We start from the raw sequence: 25,096 nt of genomic DNA on the forward strand, positions 1-25,096 counted from the left end.
TAACTTTTACCATTAAGGGTAGGAGCCAGGCCTTGTTCAAGCCTGCATCCTGAGGCCCAGAGGGAGGTCTGTGACCACATGCATGTGCAGTAACTGTTTCTACAGGGAGAGGAGCCCAGGTCTACCTATATGAAAGTGCAAGGGCAGAACACTGGACAGATGAGGAAGTGAGGAGGGGATGGAGAGGGCGGCAGGCAGACGGCAGAATGCCAGGAGTGGGCAGCGGCAGATGCCCTGACAGCGGCCTCGGCCTAACAGAGACCTAGACGGCAGCTGGGGCACACTGAGCGGGGCGCTCCAGCGTGTTCAGCCCTGCGGCTTGAGAGAGGAGGGAAAGGCAGACGCACTGGCCCACAGACCACGAGAGCAGAGCATGGGCGTCTATGCCAGACAGGCCAGTCGCCCTGCTGTATCCTCCGCCAGTTCTATGCTGCACTCATGCCCCGCCCGGGTGAGGATACATGCGAATGCAAAAAGAGGCTAAGCACCCTGCTAGACCGTCAAGACCCCTTAACAGAACACATGAAGGACAAGCACAACTTGAAAAGATGGGAGAAAAAGGCAGGAGCCACATAAAGCCACTGAAGGTTCAGGAAGAAGACTGGGCAAACCCCTTGCAGAACTGGAGTTGATAGAGCTTTTGGTTCATCAGCATGCCTCATAGATAATTAAAGAAGAGCATCCTGGGTGAAGTAAGCATCCTTCACTAACCACAGTTATCACAACACTGAGAAATCTATGTGGCTGAGAGTCAGGTAGAGAGAGTGGAGAGAGGCTGGCAAGCGTGATGCAGTGTGGAGCAGGGCTGGGGGCTCGCTCACGTTGAATCTATGTGTGAGAGTCAGGTAGGCAGGGAGAGAGTGGACCGAGGTTGGCAAGCGTGATGCAGTGTGGAGCAGGGCTGAGGGACCGCTCACGTTGAATGGGACAGAAGTGTAACAGAGCTCAAATGGCTACCATCAACAACACGCCATTCGAAGGGTTCAATTAATACGACAGAAAGCAAAGCAACTTGTCCTGAGGAATTCTTAACTGGGAGAGTCAAAGGTGAATTTGAAGTGGAATGACCTCTGTGATAAAATGCAAAATTCAGAACATGCACGTGTATGTATGTTTTCCTCAGAGAAAAGGATCCATAATTCTTTAAAAATTAGATATTTAAAGGTGCTCTTGACCAATCAATTTCCTCAAAATATCCAGTACCTTGGTGCAAGATAAAACCTACACTAAAATTAAATATTAATAAGAACTATCTAGAAATAACATTTCTCATTTCTGAAGATCTTAATATTCTTCCACTGTTTAGTGGATGAAGTAGAACCTGAATGTCTTTATTCAAACATAATCCTTGATAAAATTTACTATAATACATCAAAAACTTTATTAATTTGTAGTGAACACCACTAACTTCTCTAATTTTTAACCTTCTCCAAACAATGGCTTTAAAATTACTTCAAGGCAATGATTCTGAATCCTTTTTGAACCCATCTGCAAGGTAGCTGGGGACATAAGGATATATGCTCACTTACATAGAGGGTCTACTGAAGCCACCCCTACATCCACACTAATTTTATAGTAAACACACCACCTTCTCATGAGCACACTGGCTGAGTTTTCTAAGGAAAACTCAGGGAAGAAAGGGAGAATCTACATTTTCGTAGTGTGTGTGATTGATGCTTTTGAACGGTAGCATTGCAGAAGACTCTTGACAGTCCCTTGGACTGCAAGGAGATCCAACCAGTCCATCCTAAAGGAGATCAGTCCTGGGTGTTCATTGGAAGGACTGATGCTGAAGCTGAAACCCCAATACTTTGGCCACCTGATGCGAAGAACTGACTCATTGGAAAAGACCCTGATGCTGGGAAAGACTGAAGGCGGGAGGAGAAGGGGAAGACAGAGGATGAGATGATTGGATGTCATCACTGACTCAACGGACATGAGTTTGAGCAGGCTCCAAGAGGGATGTGGTGATGGACAGGGAAGCCTGGTGTGCTGCAGTCCACGGGGTCACGAAGAGTTGGACACAACTGAGCAAACTGATATATATGTATACACACACAGATATACGTACGTGTGTGTGTGTGTGTGCACACACAGATACAGGATTACATGTGACCTAGGTTTTTTAAAACTAAAAAAAATAACACTATCTCAAAGTCACAGATTTTTTACATAGCTGTAAAATTAAGAACCAGAGATTACACAAACATTTTAAGAATCACACAAACATTTTAAGAAACTACCCATACATGCAAAGGAAATTTCTGGATGTATCCTATGTCAATACACTTCAAAATACAATAACGGGGAGCCTCTCAAATTAAAGGCATTGAAGATAACAGATTAATTAGGGGAAAACACCATCCTCTTGGAAACAACAATGCTCACTGGGGGCAGTTCAGAACAGCAGTTTATAACAACAGGCCCCATGTTTTCTGAATTGGAGGTGTTCTCCATCAAAACATAGCCAACACCGCCCTTAAAAATCCAGGAAAGTCACCAGAACAGAGGCCCTGTGGGTGAGAGAGACCTGGGGGGCAGTGCTGCACAGCCCCGCCCCCTAGCTTCCCAGAGCACTGGGCTCTCCCCAGGGCCCCTCCCTACCTTGCATGTCAAAGACCGGGTGCAGGGCTTCTTGGTGTCGACGTCGATGACCCCACAGTGGATGTCAGGATCAAACTCTCTTTCTGTCAAAAGCACACAGACATTACAATGGGTTCAACACTCCTTTGTTTATTCTGAAAATAGAAATCTGTGATTCTCTTATTTCAGGAAAATTATAACTTGAAGCAAATCTACCACATTTTCAATAAATGGAAGAAATGTTTGAGCACTGAAAAAAAAAGTCGCGACATCACTGAGAGGATGGGCACTCTAGTCACCAGACGAAGGAGAGGGACTATGTGAGCCAGCATTCCTCACTACTCCATTCAAGAACACGCCACTAGAAAGCTACTTTTACGTCACCTACACACACGTGCACTTTAAAACCAAGGAGGAGGAGGTCAAGGACACAACTTATGGAACTTCATCTGAAAGCTGGAGTTGGCTAGTTTTAAAAGGAGGACTTCTAATAATAGTTAATTTGCTCCCCCAGGAGTGCCCAGTTAATACAAAAAGAAATACTGAGAAAAAAATTATGAAGTTACCTGATAATCTCTTATTTAAAAACTTCCTGTTATTGGAGTAATCTTCTGACTTCTTTTCCAGAACAGGTGGTGCAGGAAGCCCTTTGCCATTTAGAATGTGTCCAGGTGAAGGCAAGGTTGGCTTTGGTATTGAGGGGCAGTTAAGGCCAGGCTTGACTGAGGAGCTCGCAGGAGCAGGACAGGCGGGCCCTGCTGCGGGTTTCAGTAGTGTGCCATCCATTTTCGGATGAATCTTCTCCACTTTGACAGAAGGCGTCATGCTGTCATAGGGGAAGTGAGAACACCAGCACCTGAGTGCCCTGCAGCCCCAGGCGACTGGGAAGCCAGAGGGGTGAGGCAGAACCTGGGTCTACCTGTGTGCCATGCAGCGCTAGGTTCCCTAAGGCACCCTGGGACAATTTGCTAGGACTACGCAGAAAACTCAGCGAACCTTTATCCATAAGCCTTTCTGGGGAGGCAGAGAACTCCAGAGGAACCATCACATTTACGTGGCCTTTCATCATTCCAGAACAGTCTTACACATGAGCCTGTTACCCAATGCAACTCCTGCAAGCAGCAAAATATGGAAAGGTCTCAAAGGACCAGAGACTACTGCAGGACCCTGTGAGGACATCTTTTGAGAACTGTCATTTTTAAGAACTGATCCATCAAAATGAAGTAAAACGAGTGAGTAGAGAAGAGAGCAACTGAAATTAGAGAACATTTCCACAAGAAGAGCCTCTCTGCCCCTGTCAACGAGGAAGATCCAGATTTAATTAGGACACGACATGTCACTGAAGCGGTAATTCTCCAGACCCTGAAGCAGGCTTCCCGACAGGAGCCTGGAATCTCAGCGCCTGGCACCCAGCTCGTGGGCACTGAACACCTGGATCACTAACCAAGAACTGACTTTTCTTGGCGTCTTCCTGATACTGTCACTTGGGTGGCAAACACTGCTTCAAAGCTAACAGGTGGCCTGGTCCCCATCTAAAGCCCAGCTACAGATACAGAAAATCTGGACCAGTGAGGTTTTGTACATTTTGTCCAGCGCAGTCAGTGCTCTAACAGCTGTGAAGCTGGCGAGTGACTTACACGCTGCACTGGCATATTCTTTGGCGCTCTGACAGCTCCAGGAACGAAAGCCAAGCCCGCTGTACTTGCGCTTCTGACAGATGAGTGGAGGCTGGGGGCTTAGCAACCGGGACAAACAGCACCAAACAGCTGTACCTGGAGCAGCCCAACAGTGGCAGAGACACCATAAGATGCCATGGCCTCTCCAAGCTGGCAAGGTCTGTGCACAAGAGCAGGTGCTGGCCGCTGCCCAAAGATTAACCAGGTTATCAGACCTTGGGACTGATACGTATGGCATACCCTCCACAGGGAGGCGGGCCAGGGAAGAGCCACCCGCCACCAAGGCTGAGGGACGCCGTGAGCCAGCAGGATGTGTTTCCATGAGCGGCTGCTCTTCACATGACCACACAGAGCCTGGCAGCCTACGGGTCCACCGGCCTGTCCTCATAGTGGGAACCTCTTTCAGCCTCCCCTCATCAGTGAGCCCAAATCAGGGGGTGGGAGGAAGCACTGCTCCCCTATTTGCTGTGTGAGGCCCAGAAACCCTAGAACAGCTTCCGGGGCTCGCTCTGGCTTTATTCTCACTGTTAGCAGAGGCGGCGGCAGCACCAGCACCCCTTCCTGCACAGTCTCCTGCGGGGCTGACACTAGCCAGCCGTGACTCCAACACATGAATCCTACCGCCCCAGCGACCCTGCACAGGGGCCATGGTCTTTAAACGCTGAGAAAAACAGGGCCTTGGCTAAGTCCCCTCAGGTGGGAAGTGACGGGGCGGGATTTGAACCTCAGGCCTGTTCGACTAGAGAGTCCCCTGGCTAAATCTTTTCACGCTTCCCTCTCATTGTGCACATAAAGGAGATAACCACAATATCTATTACACAGGATTGTTGTGATAAGTAAATGACAATACACGCAACTCAACTCAATAGCTGGCACACAAGAAAGGATCAATAGATAGGTATTATTAACCTGATTATTATTGCTATCATGACTCTGCAAAGTTTCCTAAGCTGTAATAGGGAAACAAAAAGAAACAACTACGTATATCTGGATTTCCCCCAAAGTGGGCTTTCTTTTACATTATCCACAGACACTCTCAGAGGCTTCTTGTGTACACAGTTCCACCTACGGCCGGTGAGCTTTAAGAACCCTCTGAGCCATACTCACATTCTACCATGGGGGACTCTATTTTGCTGAATGGGATGCATTGGCCTGTTCCCCCTGAGCTGCAGTTTCTCTTTGGGCGATTTCAACAACTTGGAACTTAACGAGGATGCGCTCAGGGCTCCTCCGCTGGAAGAACGGCTGCTTCCACTTCCACTGCCTCCTTTGCTTTTGGACAGAGAAGGGAAGAAGGAAAACACTGAAGTGGGAGGAACGGCCAAAGAAGGCTTGCTGGATGAGCTATGTCTTCTTTCTGAAAAGGAAAACAAAGTGGGTGGTGGGGTGGAGAAAAAACACTGTTTCAGGCAAGTCTTCAATGGAACCCTGGAGGAGTCCCCTGAAATCAACACATTTAGGTTCAAAAAATGTGTCACTACGTGAAAATATATTAAACTCATCAGCTTTCAGAAATGGCTTATCTAGGCCCTACAGACTTATTCTGGATTCTAGGAACTGGTCCTTCTGCTTAAGAAGACATTTCACTGTAAAGAGGTTTATCATACATAGATAACCACTAGGAAATTAAATAGCCACTTTAAACCTGAGAACACTGGGTTTTGCATTTTAGAAATAAACCTCACTGACTCCAATTTGTAGTCAGAGAGGGGAGAATTATTCATTCATCTCCAGAACTCTGTTCATTGACACCAAACAGAATTATTTCTTCCTTTCTAGTGCAAGATATCTCCAATTTTCAAAACATCAAAGTGTTAAGAAACAAGTTGTATTTTCATTTTATTTTTTTGTCACTACCCACCAGCATATGACACCAAATAAGAATGTTTCTAGGGTTATCTTATCATTCGTTATGAATCTGTGTGGAAATTTTCCAGTGAATCACTTCACTCCCCACCCCCAACCCCTCCCCCACTTTTAAAATAATCTTACTTGACTACAGATGGCACAGCTCTGGTTCACACCACTAAGATGCCAAAGGCGCAAGACAAAAATACCACAAATAGCTTTGCCTGTTTTATAAACCAGGAAGTAATTCATGGTTAAGCAAGAACTACACAGGTTTAACTGAAAATAAGTCTATCCACTAGAGAATCAGGTTTTCTCAGAGTAAGGCAAAGCATACTAAATAAATCGAGAGCTAAAGAATGTTACCATCAGAAACAAGTAAATTACTTAGTAACTTTATCTACTTAAGTACCTTATGCTGGTAGCTTAGTAATTACCTTCAGTTAAACTTGTACTTTAAAATGGCATGTTTGCTTAACTCTTAGTTTTAAAAATCTATGTGACTCAACATCTATTTCTCACAACATGGAAGCTATATGAATATTTTAAAAATTCAGCATATTAGAATCAATTTGACTACGGTTCAATTCAGTCACTCAGTAGTGTCCAACTCTTTGTGACCCCATGGACTACAGCACACCAGGCTTCCCTGTCCATCACCAACTCCCAGAGCTAGCTCAAACTTATGTCCATTGAGTCAGTGATGCTACCAACTGCCTCATCCTCTGTGGTCCCCTTCTCCTCCTGCCTTCAATCTTTCCCAGCATCAGGTTCTTTTCTAATGAGTCTGTTCTTCGCATCAGGTGGCCAAAGTATTGGAGCTTCAGCATCAGTGCCTCTAATGAATATTCAGGACTGATTTCCTTTAGAATTGACTGATTTGATCTCCTTGCAGTCCAAGAGACTCTCAAGAGTCTTCTCCAACACCACAGTTCAAAAGCATCAATACTTTGGCGCTCAGCCTCCTTTATGGTCCAACTCTCACATCCATTCATGACTACTGGAAAAACCACAGCCTTGACTAGATGGACCTTTATTGGCCAAGTTATGTCTCTGCTTTCTAATATGCTGTCTAGGTTAGTCATAGCTTTTCTTCTAAGGTACTAGTATCTGTTAATTTCATGGCTGCAGTCACCATCTGCAGTGATTTTGGAGCCCAAGAAAATAGTCTGTCACTGTTTCCATTGTTTCCCCATCACGTAAATGGTTTATTTCCAAATGTCTTTTTTAACCAGTGAAGCTGTGCTGAGTTATTCCCAGAAGGACATCAGGTCACTGATGCTTTATGAGGTACTAAGAGCCTGCTCTACACCAGGACAAAATTATGTTATCTATAAACAGAATTCAAATTCTCCAACTATAACACACAGAGGCTACAACCAATTTAGGAAGGCCTAAACTGTAGTCATTTCTAAGTGCCTGCTACTTTCTTCCCCAGATATGACAGCTGTATGTAAGGAAGGGAAAGCCAAAATAAGTTAATTTGGCATCTGAGGCTTTCTTTAACAACAACAAAAAAAGTTTCCTTCTCTTCTGTGATCCTGAGATACTCTGAATGTACTTTCAAGCATCAGCACTTGTCAGCCAGGACTGTGAAAATCTGTTTCCATTTCCCGACTCCCTTGGATGAAGGAGCTTGTTGTTTCAGTCAGCCACCCCTGACAACTGGCACAGAGTAGGCCTTCAATTAACACTGGCCTGATTGGCACAGCTCTTCTTGTGAAGACAGTGATTCTCACATGGTCCCAGACCAGTACTTCTCAACCTTGGCTACTCACTGGCATAACCTAATGAGCTAAAAAATATACTGATGCTTCACTTCCACTCTCAAAGATTCTGATTCTGATTTTTCTGTGGCCTGGGCATTCAGATGCTTGCAAGTTCTGTGTGATCCCACTGCGCAGCCAATGGTGAGAGACTGCCTAAGACCAGGCTAATGTCTCCGGGACCATGAACCACAGCTGAGGAAGTCCATATCTGCCACATAAAATAGGAAGTCCATATCTGCCACATAAAATACTATTTTCCACTCAACGTTTCTATGTAAATGATCAACTTCACTGTTCCTCCCTAATCCAGTAGTCACCAGTCTCTCGTGGGGATATCACTGGTATTTTGGACACAACAATTCTCGTACAGGACCTCAGGGTGGTTAAAATTCCTGCTCCCCGAGACTCTCATCACCAGTAAATGGTACCACTCCACCAAGGGCAACCTGAATCTACCCCCCAATCAAAACTGCCCCTCCCAATCTATTTTCAAACGGCCTCGCATGAAATAGAGTATCACTCAGTTGAGAGATATTTTCCCAAAACAATAGCATGTATAAAATAATAGGTTTAAAAGTCTGTAATATACATTATACTTCTGATATACATTATATATTAAAATATTCATCCATATTCAGCCACAAAAATCATCTTGTGTATCCCCAGTGGAAGAGTACTAAAGGAATACCACGGTATCTGTAATACAAAGAGGGGGAAAAACTTCCAACCAGAACTCTGACTTCGAGGAAATACATTCCTTTTACAATTTGACACGTTATCAGACTTCTTAAGTGTCTCTGAGTGAGAGTGATGTATTTTCTCATATCAAATGATGCAAATTAAATTATCAACCTAATTAATCTTCTATAATGATCATCTTGAAGACAGAAAGGAGTTCTGAAGCCACTGATCTACTAGGGAACGATTTCAGCATAAAGCATTTTTGCATTTGCTTTTGTGAGATTTCCTCTGTAAGAAGCACTAGGTGAACACAGAAAACGACACCTGGTTGAACTAAGCCAGTGAAAATAAAAGCACAGTCTGCTCACCCCCACCAAACATCCCCCATCCACCCCAGGTCACCACAGACGCGAGGAGCCGTGCCATCCACAGCTGATGCGGCATCTCCCTCCATTTCGGATATGCTTCCTCCACCGCTTCACAGCAGCTCACAACCTGAAACCCTGCTGGCCCCGACCTGCAGAAGCACATGCCAGGCTATCTTCAAGGAAAACTCACATTAGAGTGTTTACGTATTTTTCAAAGCATTTAATACACACACAACTGTGCTACCATTCTTGTTAGGGTCCTACCTTTCTCAGTGTCACTCACTGATTAAGTTTTGAGTGTTTGTGCCCGGTTATCCCATTTTTCTAATGAGTCTCTTGTGGATTTTATTGCACAACTTTGCATAGTGCAGTAATTTTTTAGGAATGCATGTTTTGTTATAGCAGAACTGACTGCAATTGCAGTTTGTTCTTTCAATTTTCTTTTTTTCTTTTTTGGCCACACTGCATGGCATGTGAGGTCTTAGTTCCCCAGCCAGGATTGAATCTGTGCGCCTGGCAGAGGGACCCAGGGTTCTAACCACTGGACCCCAAGGAAGTTCCTGCCCTTTCAGTTTTCTATTCTCATTATAGTCCACTCTCCCCTTTTCTTCAGTTAATGCTTTTGCTTTTTGTCTATTAACTCTTGGTATGGGATTCTGCATTAGAAAAATCCAGATTCAAAGCTTTCTAACACTAAAAGTCAGCTGATGTACCAATACCTTATCAAAAAAGTTATATTTCCTACTGCAACAATAAAAGCTGTTTAAAAATTTAGAATGGCAATCTATCATGTGAATCTCTTTCATTCACTAAAACTTGAAACAGACTGTGTGTGTGTGTGCGTGTGTGCGTGCGTGTGTGTGTGTGTGTGTGTGTGTGTGTGTGTAAATGTGATTCTGGCTGAAAAGTGCCAGCTCAAACCCTCGTCATGCTGCTGAATTAAGCTGTTCCTTCACATCATGGTCTGCTAACTTATTCACTGGAAAGGGCGGCATCTGGCTTTCCCTTCACAAGAAAATACAGATGAAAAAAACAAATTAAATTATAGTTATGTTGGACTCTCCCCAACCTTTCAAGCTAGGCCCTTAATTTTCTTAAGATTTTAAAAAGTGTTTTGTTTCTAGATCAAAAGGGAAATGGGCAACTTATGGGTAGGGTTAGGGACGTTATACTAAGTGGACAAACTGGTAGCCAGATGCTAAGCATAACTGCAGTGTGGTTTGGTGAAGAGTCCAAGTTGAATTTTCAAAGCACTCCTCTCTCCAGGGCTTAGCACTGGCCCAGAAAAAGCACACTCTGTCCCTAAGTTAGGAGGGCCCTGTGAAGGGCTCCAGCAAGCATGAAAGACAGGCAGATAGACAGACACAGACACAGTGAAGAGACAGAGCACAGACAGAAAGACAGACACAAGTGGGTGAGGGCGCAGTGTCTGTGTAGCAGTGGTGGGTCGGGAGAGACCACACAGGCAGAGATGTGCAGTCAGAGACAGAGGGAGCAAGAGACAGACAGCAAGAGATGGGTGCATCGGCCTTTCTTTCTCTTGTGACTTGAACATGTGACACCATTGCAGGCCAGGGTAGGATACTGGGATGGGTAGGGGTTAGGACAACTTTAAGTCTTCCAAAACAGAAAGTAACCAAGAATACTGAGCTTATAATTAATTGTGGATTTATGCTGAGGTTCCAAAAAAAAAAAAGTGCATATATAAGTGTTGACACCTAGGTACAAAGCAAAAAGGAGTTCAAAGCAAATAATTAAATCTTTAAAAGCCATATATATTGCTTTGAGAAAAAAAAAAAAAAAAAACCTAAAAATAACTTATGGTGTACAACTGTCAAAGTTAGGATACAAACCTAAAATGCAGTCAAAAAACACTAACTTTAAATCATTCATGCTTGAAAAAAAAATCTACAAAAATATCTGTCATTTGTTAAGTGGTCATCCCTTGGCCTACAGGTCTATTTTTAAAAAACATTTGCATATTGTTTTTCTACAACAAATATGGTTTACTTGTTTATCAAACACACACTTTTAAAAAAGAGAGATCAGTTGGTCTTCTGGCCTCAGTTCCAAACATGCTAAAATAAAGCAAGGCCTATTATCACTCCCAAGCATGGTATCAATTTGTCTCACTCTTCACGAGCATCATGAAAGAGCAGGCACAGCGGTGAACAGCTCAGAAAACCCCACAAAATTATTTTTACTCAAGGCCCTTTTCTGGTATCTTATTAAACCTTTTGCTCATCTTCTATGGTCTGAACAACTGATTAATGTTAAGTCTCACCTTCAACAATAGCAGCAATAAGAGTTGCTATGATTTATCGGGCAGAGACCACATACAACAGGCAACACGCTACAAAATTTTACAGGGACTATGTCATTTAGCCCTAACCATCTTCCTACAGAGCAGACACTTCCATGATCCCCTCTTTCCAGATAAGAAAGCCAAGGCTTTAAAGGACTCAAGTTGGTTGCCCAACATCACCCAGCTAACCCAGAGGCAGGATCAGCATGCAAGCCCAGGAAGGCTGACTCTAGTGCCCAGGCTGGAGCCAGGACAGTCCACCTGCCCTTAAGTGGTGTTATGAGCAGACCACGACACACAGTCCAAAGGCAGGCTGAAGGGAAGGGTGATGGCAGGTCATATATCCTCTTTCCAAATGCTCAGCAAGTGCAGGCTATTACTTGGGCTGCACAGTCAGAACATACAACAAGTTTAAGACAAAGCTTTGGTAAATTCGGGGTGGGGAGCCACAATCTGTTCAAGGGAAAACCAGGATGTTGTGGATTTAATCTCTATTTTGGAAGTTGCTAACCTAAAGGTTAGCTGTGGTCTCAGTCAGTGTTGCATTCATCAACCACCGCCCCCCCCCCCAAAACCACCCCCTCAGGGAAACATTTAAGATGGTTTTAACAATAATTTTTTTCCAGAAAGTGCCTGTCAGGCTGCCTTTTTGGCTTGGCTAAAAAGAATCACTTACAAAGTTCCCAGATGCATATGTGCTACAAAGAACCCATGAGGAGGAGCAGCAAATGCCTGTTTCACACGGTGAGACTGGCCCCCTGCTGACCAGCACCATTAGGCATGCTTGCAGTCACGTTCTGCTCCCAGTCATCTTTCTAACAGAGTTTGTTGGATAAACTCTCGATTAATTAACCAGTTTGAATAGAATCCAAAGTAAAACCAAAAAAAAAAAAAAAAGTCAACTTTTTTTTTTAGTAGATCACTTGAAAGAGCAAGAACTTTGGAGTCAGAGACACATGGGTTCAAATCCTTGCTCTGCCACTAACTAGCTGGGTGACATCCTGGGCAAAGACCTAACTCTACCTACTTTAGCAGACTCTTCATCTGTCAAGCCTACCTTGCAGGGCTGCAGGGATTAAGTAACAGAGTTGTAAAGCCCACTGTGGACCAGGGACTGGGAATTCCATAGCAAGGAAGACAGAGAGGCTCCCTGTTAAGTTCAGGTGGTGACAGTTATAGACACCAAGTGGGAAAGGCCTGCTCATTATTCAAGCAGGCAGAAATCACTAAAGAAAAAAGCAAACCCACTGCAACTTCTCCAGTGTGGTAAAAACTTAAGTTTATAGATTTAGTTTACATGTCAGTCCAGGAAGATATTAAGTTCATCTCAGTGGAGAGTTCGAAACTTTTACGATTCATTAAAAATGAATACATTCATACATCAACCGAAAAAGACATTCATTCAAGCTAAAATTACTTTGTAATTAAAAAGTTGGCCCATTTTTCTAAGAGAACTGAGTCACTTAGGAAGAACTGCAGGTGAAAAGAAAGAAAATGGTGATCAAGTTTATGGATCCAAAGGTGGCAATTTTATGTAGATTATCTTTGCAATGATTCCCCAAACTTCCAAATTCTTCTCTAAGTGAAACTCACAATTTTGGGTGGGTTAGGTCAGGTGAGGTTAAAAAGAGTGAATACTCTGTTACAGAAAGACCTTTTTCCCCTTCTTTTCTTGGCCAAGCCATACAGCTTGCAGGATCTTAAGTTTCCCAATTAGGGACTGAACCCACGCCCCATGCAGTGGAGGTGTGGAGTCTTAATGTTTGGACCATTAGGGACGTCCTAGAAAGGCCTTATGAGAACTACCAACCCACAGGTCAAGGAATATATGAGTTCATGGTGTCTCTTACAGTCCCATTCCACTAATACTCTATAACTACTCCCATTGAAGGCAAGGATTTTTAATAATCAAGCTTACATATGGCTATAAAATGTAAAACACAGATCTCCTTTGGCCAGACATAGTAAGTAATAACTGAATACACCAAAAGCTCAGTTTAGAAATGCTGGGTCATTCATTAAGCAGCCCTTTCAAAAAATTAAATTGTTTATTTGACATTCAGGTTGGAAATAACTGCTATGTGCTATTCATAGGTCCTAATTAACCCAAAGTAACCCATCATATTTCAGTTTTGGGGCCACCAAACACAGCTTACAAGGGGTCAAACTGGCATCATCTGTGTTTCATAAGGAGTACGACCCCTATGAAACATCAAAGATCAGGACTCGAGGCAGACTATATCTAAGCCTGCATAATATATATTATATATATATATTACAGCAACTGACTAGGCATACCCGATTTAGCAACATCCTAAGCAGTATCTGTGAAACCATGACTTTGGGTTTGACATAACTATTTTTTTCCCTAGTAACTATTAAAAAAAAAAAAAATTAGCACACTTTTAAAGTCACATCACGGACTATATGTGAACATAACACATTTAACAACATCTCCTCACTGCTCTCACCTTCAACTTCTCCCTGTAAACGTTCTTGTTCTTTTCTAAAAGCAGTCTCACATGTCTGACTAACAAACACAATCCAATTCTACTCCTGTCCTTACATAATATTTTTTAATCTTAAACCGGCTTTTTCTTTGATCCAATTTCTGGAGGGTCCCAAGGACTAGACTGGAATACTCCAGAGCAACCAGTGCATAGTCTGATGCTAAAAAGGAAGCAAATCGGTGGGACTGTGCCTGGAATGTTCAAATCTCAAACTGGGGGATCCAGGGCTGACCTCTGACATGCAGCACCTCAAAGGGCAGTGAGCCAAAAGCTAAGACTGGAGCCAGGAGGCCCCCTCAGAGCATGCTTAGGTGGGTCACCAACGGCACTGGGTAACAGCGAGGAAGGAAAAGTCTTTACCACAAAGCCCGCGGCATCATTTCCACCAGAGAGACTTAACTGAAAAGGATGATTTCAACACTGGCTGCCCTAACAAATTAGTCTCCAACTGCAACTTCTGCCAAATGCATTTTTCCTCCCCCTAATGCAGAGGTGTTTTAAAATTCAAACATACGGGGAAAGTGCAGAAATGAGAGTCATTTATGACACTTGGGCCACCTGAAACAACTTTTAGCCAAGGTCTATAATCAAATTATCAAGCTCTTGAAGTCAGCGCTTTATGACGGAAATAAAAGGCCCACTAAAGTATTCCAGGTCCCTTGGCATTTCCACGTCTCTGGGCAGGGCAGCCCTGCAGCATCCCCATTCACACTGGCTGATGAAAGAGAACAGATCACAAAGGGCAGATTACAAGGGAGAACGACTCCCAACTCCCCAACTCCGGAGGGGGAATGGACAGGCGTGAATGGATTGTAAATAATGTTGCTAAGAAAGGACCACAAATATGGCAACCTAAGATAATCCTCTTGCTAGGAATTCTTCCCAGGGGGGCTGTTTTTTCTGAACTTTGCTTTCAAGTATGTGAGAAATATGAAGAACTTATTGAATATCTGGAGGTAGCCCTCCCCTGCCATCTTAACTTGTAGCTCTGTGCAAACATTAGGGGGAAAAATGGCCTTCCAAAATTCCAAATACTTTATTAAAGAAGATGGAATGATAAAGAAAAAGAGGGGAGACCGAATGGTATAACTACTGATCGTCTCAGCTGGGAGAATAGTATCAGTTCTTCATCATTGTTTTCTTAAGACATCTTGCTTACGGAAAACTGAATGGTCTGAAAAACCAGTTCATTTCCTTCAGGGGGCCCTTCCTATGCTCCTGCTTAAGGCGCAGACTTTGAACTGAGAGTTATCATCATGATCTCAGACAAACACACACAGATGTTTCTCAGCATATGTAACTCTGGGGAAAAGGCTGTCACTGCTTTGAGCAGAATGCAGCCACCAAACGACGCCACCTCTGTGATGTTGCCGTCACCGTTTCAGACTACGGCAGGGATATCATGTAGTAAGCGACATGCTGGCTGACACTTCTACTTTGCTAACAGTCATAAGCACCTCTCTCTGCTGTCCTCAGGATTCACAGTGTCAAGCAAACGATCCTGACAGAGTACAGCAAGCACTCACCCCACCTGAAACAAACCCGATTTCGGGGTCTGAATGATGCACAGCATTCCCTGAATGCACCCCTTGGTCTCCCTCCCATCCACTGAATTGACAGGTCTGCATGCTTCAGGTATCAATGTATGACAAGGAACAAAAAACCAAGACAAGAAATCCACCAGTCTTCAGTTACTTTTGGTTTAATCCTGTATCTGTTGGGGGAAAAGCATCCTATACGTTCAGTGAACAATCATTGTAAGTTTAGCCTTCTAACGTGCTAACACCACGTGCAGATCAAACAGCAACACCCTCAGTCCTTATACAAACACCTCTGTAGTCACATCTGGTCTATAGTCGGGTCTGGGTTTCAGTTTGTCTCTAATGAGAGATTCAAGGCTATCATCAAAATGCACAAAGAATTAAGAAAAACGAGCTATGTCTTTACTCCTGCTGCTGCTGCTAAGTCGCTTCAGTCGTGTCCGACTCTGTGCGACTCCATAGACGGCAGCCCAATAGGCTCCTCCATCCCTGGGATTCTCCAGGCAAGAATACTGGAGTGGGTTGCCATTTCCTTCTCCAATGCATACATGCACGCTAAGTCGCTTCAGTCGTGTCTGACTCTATGCGACCCCATGAACAGCAGCCCACCAGGCTCCTCTGTCCACAGAACTCTCCGGGCAAGAACACTGGACTGGGTTGCCATTTCCTGCTCCGATGTCTTTACTACTCCAATCCAATTTTTATACACACACAAAGGGCAGGGAAGAGTGAAAAAATTAAAGGAAACTGGCAGAACTTCAAGTAGAGGAGTCCTTCTTGGTTTGTTTTTTTTTTTTTAAACAAAACTTCCGTGCAGGAATCCCCTTAGGGAACACTGTCCTCTGAGGCCAGAAAGGAGCAGCAAGTCCAAGGTGCAACAGAATGACGGCACCATCTGCTGCAGAGTGCAGCACTAAGTTGGGAAGCCACATCTTTACTGCTGCTTCCCACTAGTTTTGTGGCCTTTACATTCCACTTTATTGGGGAGGAAGGCGAGGAAGGGGTGAGAAGACCATGAACCTGGGAATAACAACAACCTCAAAATCACAACACAGCCCTTAAAGCCTCCTCATTAAATGCGCTCTGTTAATAAGGAATGGGTGATTCACGACTGAACAATGCCAATGTTTTGATGACTTTGCAGCACGTGTTTCCCCCCCCCCCCCGCCCCCCCAAGACAGAAAACAGCATCTGCCCCACCTACAGGCCAGGGCTGTCCTCTAATCAACACCAAAGCGATATTCAAAAACGAAACCAGAAAACAGCAACTGTAAAACTGCCTGACGAGAAGTAAAAGTTTTGTGTTTTGTTTTCTTTTAATGAACGGCAGTTTGAATAAAGGTTTACAATCCTGTTTGTATTTCAAGTCCTGAAAACAGGCAGCTAAAGTTCATCCTCAATTAAAACCATCCGGTCAAGCACATTATTGCAGGAGGCATGAAATGTGAATCCAGTGAAAACTAAAGATCTCAACTGTCACCTCGCTTCCTGCTTGCAGAGAAGGCATGAGAGAGTTAAGGTAACTTTGAGAACAGCCGCCCAACCCACCCGAGCAGAATCAGCTTGGCTGTACTGGCTACCTTAATAACACAACTGAAGGAAAAAAAAATAGTCTTTTCTGGCAGGCAGTCAGTAATTAAATTTTTATACACTCAATTTAAGTTACTGAATGACTTCCCAGGGTTACTGTTTGTATTTTGAAGTTGTTCTTCCTCTTGACACAATGTTCTGCTTGCAACTTTGCTGTGGAATTGAAGAATCCGACAAAACGGCTTTCAAACACATTCTACAGGAAACACTGTGAACTGCCTGTCATGAAACCTCACTCACCGCAAGTGAGATAAAAAACAAACAGTCAAAGCGTGTTACAGCGTTCCTCCATTTTTAGAGAGCGACGTAACCACTGCTCTCCCTGTTTGGAGATATGGGAACCGTTGGGTGCAAACCTCAGCATTTTGTGGGAGTTAATAGCAAACTCAACTCCAGCCTGTGCCTGACCTTTGGCCAGATCACTCGAATGACATTTCAGCATGGCTCCTGTGGCTGGCCTGCCGGCAGGGCGGCAGCTAATCCCTCCTGTTGCGATCACCCCCCTGCTCAGCGGGACTGCAAGGCGCACTCACCACCGCTCAGCCCAAAGTGCTCCGGGCCTGCCGGCGGGGCGGGACAGCCACCAGAGGACGGGGGCCTGTGCCAGCTCGCCCCACTCTGCTCTGCTCTGCGTGGGGCTCCGTCCTGCTCCCAAATACCTAGCCCACCTTCCACATGCTCATCCAGGACTGGGCCCCCAGCCAAGCCCAGCCTCTGAGAACTGCCTCGGAAAACTTACCCGGTAGAGCTTTCAGCCCCCGTGCGGAGGAAGGGCTGCTCTGAGGAGGCTTCTTGTCACCTTCCATTCACGTAATTTGGTTGTGCTTCATTGCACACTTGCTACTGCAGGCTTGCATCATGATTTGGGTCTGCCCACCAACTCCAAATATGCTCCATGTTTGGTCTTATGTAACATTTGCTACTACTGTAAAAAGCACTTGAATTACAAAGGTCCTGGCAGATCAACAGAAAACAAGGGGTGGAGTCTAATTTCATCTAATATGGTCATAGAAGGCGTCCTGGCTGGTGTAAATTAATCCTTCTCTTGGAAAGGCTGCTGGCCAAAACTGGAGGAAGATGGAATTTATGAATTTAACCGACTAGAATGTGAATTACTCACACCTGATTTTCCTGCATAACTTTAAACTGACAACTACTATCAGGTAAATTAGGAAATTTAAATGATTCATTATATATCTATAATTTCAGGCTAGACAGACCTAAAAGTTTTTAATATTATACATTTTTACAAATATCAGCAGTCTTTTTCCACATGCTGTTTCTCCAGTATCTATTCTTTAAACAAACAAAAGTTTATTATATCTAAGAATAGCTTTCCTTAAATCTAGTAAGAAAAATCTTCACCCATTTTCTGTGCCTATTTGTAAAATACATCTAATTTCAGAAAAATATACATGTCATTGTCCATAGTTGAATAGCTGGATAACTGATGAAAGCTGGGGACCTTTTAGGCTTTTAATGCAAAAACTTCTCTAAGTGGATCCTTGAAAACCAAGTCTTCCTGATTAAACGGGTTGCCTGTCTCCGCCGTATTACACTTTCCGCATCACTACTCCTCGTCCTGTTAATCGCCAAATCTTACTATCAAACAGGCATGGAAAAAAGCAGCCAACTGATAGGAGTTTTATGATAATAAAGGCTGCACACATAAACAGACTCAGATGCCTGATAGTTCAGAATGAACACTTTTAAATGTCAAAAGGAGGGGGGAAATTCCTCTACAAAATACCATCACCCAACACAGACTATTTGGCAAAAAGTCATGAATTACATGTGTGGAAAAGATTTGGCCTGGAAGGGGTGGGAAAGAGTTGTGAGGCATAGGAAATGGCTTCTGTTAGAACAGACACAAATTCTAAATTTACTGTAAAACAAAAGAGGAGTAGCCACATTGCTTTGTTTTTACAGCAAGCGTTCATATCCTAACCATGGCAGCAATATTAGGATCTGGAGGGCTTCTGAAACTGTTCCCCAATCGCCCTAGATTTCTGATTCTAACAATGCAAAACTATGGGGGTTCTTAAAAGAGCTCAGAAGGACACTAGGAAAGAGCCATCAGCAGGAAGTAGAGGCACAGAATGAGCAAATCCTTCCAAAGTTAATACCCAAAAATAAGGCAATTCAGTTAATTCACTGAAGGGTTTGCTAAACTAGCAGAAAAATGAAACAAAAACATTCTACTGCTGTACTACCTGACTGCAACAAGTCTTAGCACCATTCACTGCACCCACTGCCCCCCTCCCCCCTGCCAAGGGGAGCTGAGGAGTCTCCCTGATGTTGTCCATGGCAGAACTGAACTGAGGGAAGAGGACCTGCTCAGACTAAGTCTCAGCTCCACATCACTGCACTGCGAAGCCTGAACACCAGACTCCTTGCCGGTCTCCCAGCACAAACACTCGCATTTGTAAAGTTCCCTTTTGTAGATGGTGCTGGTGCTAGTGGAGAAAACAACTCTTATGAGAACCAACCAAAGTAAGACAATTTGGGGAACAAAGTCTTTCTGCAACCCTGAAAAATTTCAGGGTGAACTTTAGCAAATGTTCTTAAATACTACACACTACTGGACGTGAGTTTGGGTGAACTCCGGGAGTTGGTGATGGACAGGGAGGCCTGGCGTGCTGCGATTCATGGGGTCGCAAAGAGTCGGACACGACGGAGTGACTGGACTGACTGAACTGACAAATGTTCTTAAGAACTACAAAGTATTCTTAAATACACCTATATTTTTGTACATAAACAAGAAGAAACGATCCAAATTTGTTCCAAAGACCTACATCAAAAAGGGGATGAATGATAGTGCAAGCCAGAAAATAAAAATCGACACAATAAGAATATACACAAATACACAAAAACTGAGCATCTACGGCTCAGACAGAACTTTTAAACACACACCTCTCTTAATGACCTAATTAAAAATGTTTAACCTAATGCCACCCTGTTCTGCTTGGAAAGCATTATTACTCTTCTTCAAACCCTAAACAAATAAAGTTTATATTGATATTACATTTCCTTATGATGGCTCATTCAGGGGACATGGTCACATTTCTTCTTTCTTGTGAAAAAAAAAAAAATAAACAGACTACAGACTAAAAAAAGACTACAGACTAAAATACTGTTTTAATAGAATAACATCCATGCCCTACAGACCAAAAATTATAGGTACTGGCTGCGGTGTGGATGGTGTGCACTCATCAGCGTTACTCTGGTTGCACAAAGGGAGTCCTGAACTGACACAAATTCTTCTGTGAATTAGCCTGCTCGCAGCAAACAAGCAAACTAGCAGCAGCTGGGAGGGGCTACAAGGGCTTGGGTTTGGCCGGCCGCGGCCTCAGCACTTTTCGTTGTGTAGTCTTGGGCGAGGGGCCTCTGCCCTGGGGGTCTGTGTCCTCCCCTGGGGAGCACTACTAGGCCCTTGATGAGGAGTACTACTAGGCCCTTGATGAGGAGTAAAGAAGGTGAGACATGTGATGCGGTACCTAGCACCTCTGAAATGCTCGATAAATGTTGGCTATTACGATCAGGAAGGAGAAATTGGATGGCAGACGTCACCTGAAATAAAGGAAGACTGAGATAATGACAGCGGTTTCTGTGATGAAAATTAGTGAGGTCCCCAACAAATCTTGGGATTTCCTAAGTCCAACCCTGAGAAGCCAGCGGCGGTGTCATTTGGTGTTCTGCAGGGCAACAAATGAGCTGTCGGCAGTTGGGAAATCCTGTGTTCCTGTCACCGGCGGCAGCCAGTTCTCCAGTTTACAGGAGCACAACAAGCCTCCACTCACTCCACTTCAGTGTCTCAGCAGGCCGGGCGAGTTATAATTGGCCTTAATTGGCACTTACAGGAGCTTTAACATTCCTTACCTGCTGCCAAGGAGCACTTGAAAGGGGGAGAAAGTATTTTCAAACTTGGAAATACCAAGCAATTCATTCAGCTGTGGGCCGGGACGCCTGCTGTCCAGAATCAGATTAGCTTCACCAAGAAACTGCTGCTGTGTTATTATCCAGCGCTCATTAGGTGCTCCCGCCGGATTAGGAGAGGTGGGAGATGGGAGCTTAAATGGGATCATTCACCTTAGGGGCTCATGGCACACAGCCTTCCTCTGGTTGGCATCGTCTGCTCTGTTTGGTGGACGCGCCTTCAGGGCTCAGCCACACTTGGGGTGTGTGTGTCCCTTTTTAGCTGTTCAGATTGTTCAAAGGCAGCCAAATAAAGTATAACCTCATGGCCTGATTTACATAGGCTTTGTGTGAACCACAGTCTGACCTCAGCCCAGTCATTATTTGAGACACAAAGTGAACACTGTTAAAAGGTGACCAATCACACCAAATTCAAGGAGGATAATGAGATCAGAAGTAAAACTGACAATAGTTTTTCACTGGCCCCACAACTGATCTCAACAGAAATTGTCTTCTACAAGTCTACACATTTTGCAAAAAGGAATCTCAGCCTAACAGAACTAGATTTCTGCCCTAAGATAAATTCCATCAGAGTGAAGAGAAATCTCCCATAAATGCCAGGAAAACTGTCTGTAGTTGTTTAAATGAATACTTGAAAAACCATCACTCCTTTTGAAAACCTTTTGCCTCATATCACACGGTGAAGGTACACGCTACACTGGCAGTAAAAACGTTGGCCCTTGTTTGAGAAATGGACTTCAAAGTCAAATTACAGTTAATCACATTTGTGAATGATGTGTAAAACACCCTCAGAGACTTTAGGAAAAAACTGGAAGCTTACAAAAATAAATAAAATACCTACTCCTGGTGGCAGTCCTCGCCTATGTGGCTAGTAGAGATACAAAGTATTAACAGACTTCTGGGAAAACAATCTAGTAACAGCTATAAACAAGGCAAAAAAGTATCTTTTTTGATCCAGAATCCATTCCATAGAAACAAAATGAATGGGTGTAGCCTTTAGCAGGGTGGCTCCTGCTGGTTTCTTCGCGGAGGTAAAAGGCAGGAAACGAAGTGAATGTCCACAGACAGAGGGCCTGGCTGAGGACGTTACCACACAGCCGCACCTTAAAACCTTAAGCAACCATTAAAAAGGGGGATTTGTGTTATCCTGGGATCTGGATGCATTTCTATGTGGTTTTGCTGAATAGAGGAGCAACAGAAGTGTGCTTATTAACAGGATCCATCTTTTGATGGAAACTATGACCTGTAGCCCCTGCTAATGAAACATGGGGTTATATGCACCTGTAAAGAGTAATGAGCATGATAAAAATATAGAAGGATGCATACTAAGTTACATATGAAGAATGCACCAAGTTACAAAGATGGATTACAGAGTGGAGAGGACCAGTACGATTGGAGAAGGCAGGGAAGCAGAAAGAGCCAATGAGATGAAGGCAGTAGGCTGAACTTAAAATAGCATGTTTGAGATTATTACACTTGGGTATCTACGTAAATATATATGACAGATGAATGCACCTCATATATTCAGGTGTCAATCAAAAAATCCATAAAGAAACTGACTCAAGTTTTTGTTATAAAAAATACACTGTGAAGAAAGCAGAAGAAAAATTTAAACAGCACGAAACTCTGGTATTAAATCAAAGGACTATGTGCTGACTATGGTACCCATTTCACTTGTTTGGCTATGCAGACGGATTCATTCCAGCAACATGACAAAGCACAGTAAGAACCACACAGTGTGTGCATGCTAAGCCACTTTAGTCATGTCTGACTCTTTGCGAACCCATCGACTGTAGTCTGCCAGGCTCCTCTGTGCATGGGATTTTCCAGGCAAGAATACTGGAGTGGGTTGCTGTGCCCTCCTCCAGGGGATCTTCCCGACCCAGCGATCAAACTCTCATCTCTTATGACTCCTGCACTGGCAGGCAGATTCACTACCACTACCACCACCTGGGGAAAAGGCCTATTAGCCACTCTTGTGAAACAACGCCTTAATTTTCTAAAGCTCACTACAAATCTTCTATAGCAGGAGTTTTAACAATCTTTTAAAACTATCAAGCCTAAGAAGTAATGAAATAAAGTTCATACTGGAGTTTATTTTTTACCTTAGGAGAGTACAAATCAAGAGCTACATCATGCGTGATAAGGGGCTGACTGCTTATTTTAAATTGAGATAATTACCTTCCTTGATCTCTTTCCATTAACTTTCAAAGAGACAAGAGGAAAAGCTATATGATTTCTTTGAAGTTCAATTTGAGAACTGTTGAATTAAAAGCAAAACACAGAAGTAAATCTAAATACGGGAATTTCTATGCACACAATAAGCAATGAGGAAGGCAACAGGTGAATTCAGCCTTTGCCTACTGTCCCAAACTAGTTGTAAGGGCCTGAACACTGCATGGGAGGCATTACCCCAGTCAGGTAGTCGGTGCTACAGCATACAGAAGTGATAAAAAACAAAAAACTCCCTCTTCTGGTCAGACGTAAGACCACAGCTAAACAGGGCCAATACAGCAGGTGTGTGCATATCTCAACTAGTCAACACTAGTCACAGAATGGCCTTGTGAAACAATGACTGTCGGGAGAAATATCTTTTAGCAAATAGAACTAAAATATGGATTTATATCCTGAAATGTCCCCTTCAAAATCTGAAGCACAGCCATCCTAATGACTTCTAGATGTAGCAGACAAGTCAAGAGTGGCACTGCTGAATATTAATAATTTATTGATTGATTTATGGTGCTGCACACTCACATTTTCATTGCCTCATTCTGGTGACACAAATCAGAACTGTTGACGTTCGTTAAATCAGAGTAGCACTAACCTGGAGGGCAGCTCTGATCAGCCTCCAGGTGGAAAATCAATCCACTGAGATACTGACAGACATTCTCAAAGAAGAATGCATGTGGTAATGTAGCACTAACAATCTAAATGTCTACCAATAGGGGACAGGTTAAGTTAAATAGATTAAGGAAGTGAAAAAGTTGGCAATCTTTAAAAAAAAAAAAAAAAAGGAAGTTAATGTGCATTAACATGGAAAAATAAGCTAGATCACTAGGTTTAAAAAAGTGAACTTGTAACAAATCTAATGTTTCATGCATGTGAGGGAACAAGAAACATACAGCCAAATATTGCTTTGTCCAGGGTCTAAAAACGTTCCAAGTGTTTATGTCAACCTGTGCCCCTGGAAAGTAAGATGGAAGAGATTTATTTACTTATTCTGGCTGCATATTTGTCCTCTGTTGTTGGCTCATGTTTTTCTTATATGATGGGCATTACCATGGTACTAATGAAAGAAAAAAAACAAAACAAAACCCTCAAATACATGTGTTTTTCCTTTTTTATTAGAAAGTTTCTACTACCCAAATGAGAGGATCCTTTTGTTTCCAGGTTTACATGACGAAATTTCTGTTCCACTTTAAAAAGGCCACAAAGACCCAAAAAGAATAAATGACTCCAAAGTTTTGCATCACTCCAGTAACTATTTTCTATCTCTACAATCTTTAGAAAATGTCTAAAGATTTAATGCATATAATACATCATGACTTTTTGTTCAGGTCATTATACTTCATTGAAAAAAAAAAAAAAAAAGCCCATATAGAAATTGAAATAACAACCCCATGATCCACAAGATTCTGACTCAAGAACCTCCAGTGACTTTGCAGTCTGCACTGGCCAATCCAGATTCTTTTCATTTGGCCCCAGCACCCCCTTCTCCAACTTTAACCTGGCCCCCTCTCCTCCCCGCACATTTATTTTCCACCTCCTCTCTGGCCTTCTTGCAGAATCTCTGCACCTGCCAGTTTCTCTGTTTGGAACACTGCTCCTCCAGATCTTTGCACAGCTGGCTCTTTTTCATCACACACCTTGCACATCAACTCCTCCGAATGGCTTTCTTTGACTAAGCCTTACCTAAAGTGTCTTGCCCCATTTTTTCTCTGACATTAACCCAAGCCTTTATCACTATCTGACATCATCTTATTTTACTTGATTTCATCATACTCACTCCATCCTCCTTAAACAGACTATAAGCTGCATGAAATCAAAGATACTGCTTTCCTAGTTCATTGGAGAGAAATGCCTAGATAGGACGTACTCAATAAATATTTGCTAAATGAGTGAACAGCATCCTTGCCAATTTATGGCTTTTTAAAAAAGTCCCAAAGGCACAGATATTAATAAAGGCAAAGATTTCAGTATAAAGAAAAATCAATGCATTTTATAACTAGAAGTTAAAATGTAGCTCCTACAAATGGCATAAACAATACCATTTAAAATATACAAGCTGA

General features: G+C 43.3%; 1 protein-coding gene across 1 annotated transcript in view; it reads right to left on the reverse strand.

The window, feature by feature from the left end:
* The window catches only part of ATXN7 (ataxin 7), a 92,486-nt gene that overhangs the window by 11,808 nt on the left and 55,582 nt on the right, over window positions 1-25,096 (reverse strand). Inside the window, exons 4-6 of the mRNA XM_068982889.1 lie at window positions 5,367-5,616; window positions 3,150-3,409; window positions 2,605-2,687 (exon numbers count right to left, since the gene is read on the reverse strand). Coding sequence (XP_068838990.1) covers window positions 2,605-2,687; window positions 3,150-3,409; window positions 5,367-5,616 — 593 coding nt within the window. The remainder of the gene's footprint in view (window positions 1-2,604; window positions 2,688-3,149; window positions 3,410-5,366; window positions 5,617-25,096) is intronic.

The sequence above is a fragment of the Capricornis sumatraensis genome, chromosome 10, assembly GCF_032405125.1.
Source record: "Capricornis sumatraensis isolate serow.1 chromosome 10, serow.2, whole genome shotgun sequence".
Lineage (NCBI taxonomy): Eukaryota > Metazoa > Chordata > Mammalia > Artiodactyla > Bovidae > Capricornis > Capricornis sumatraensis.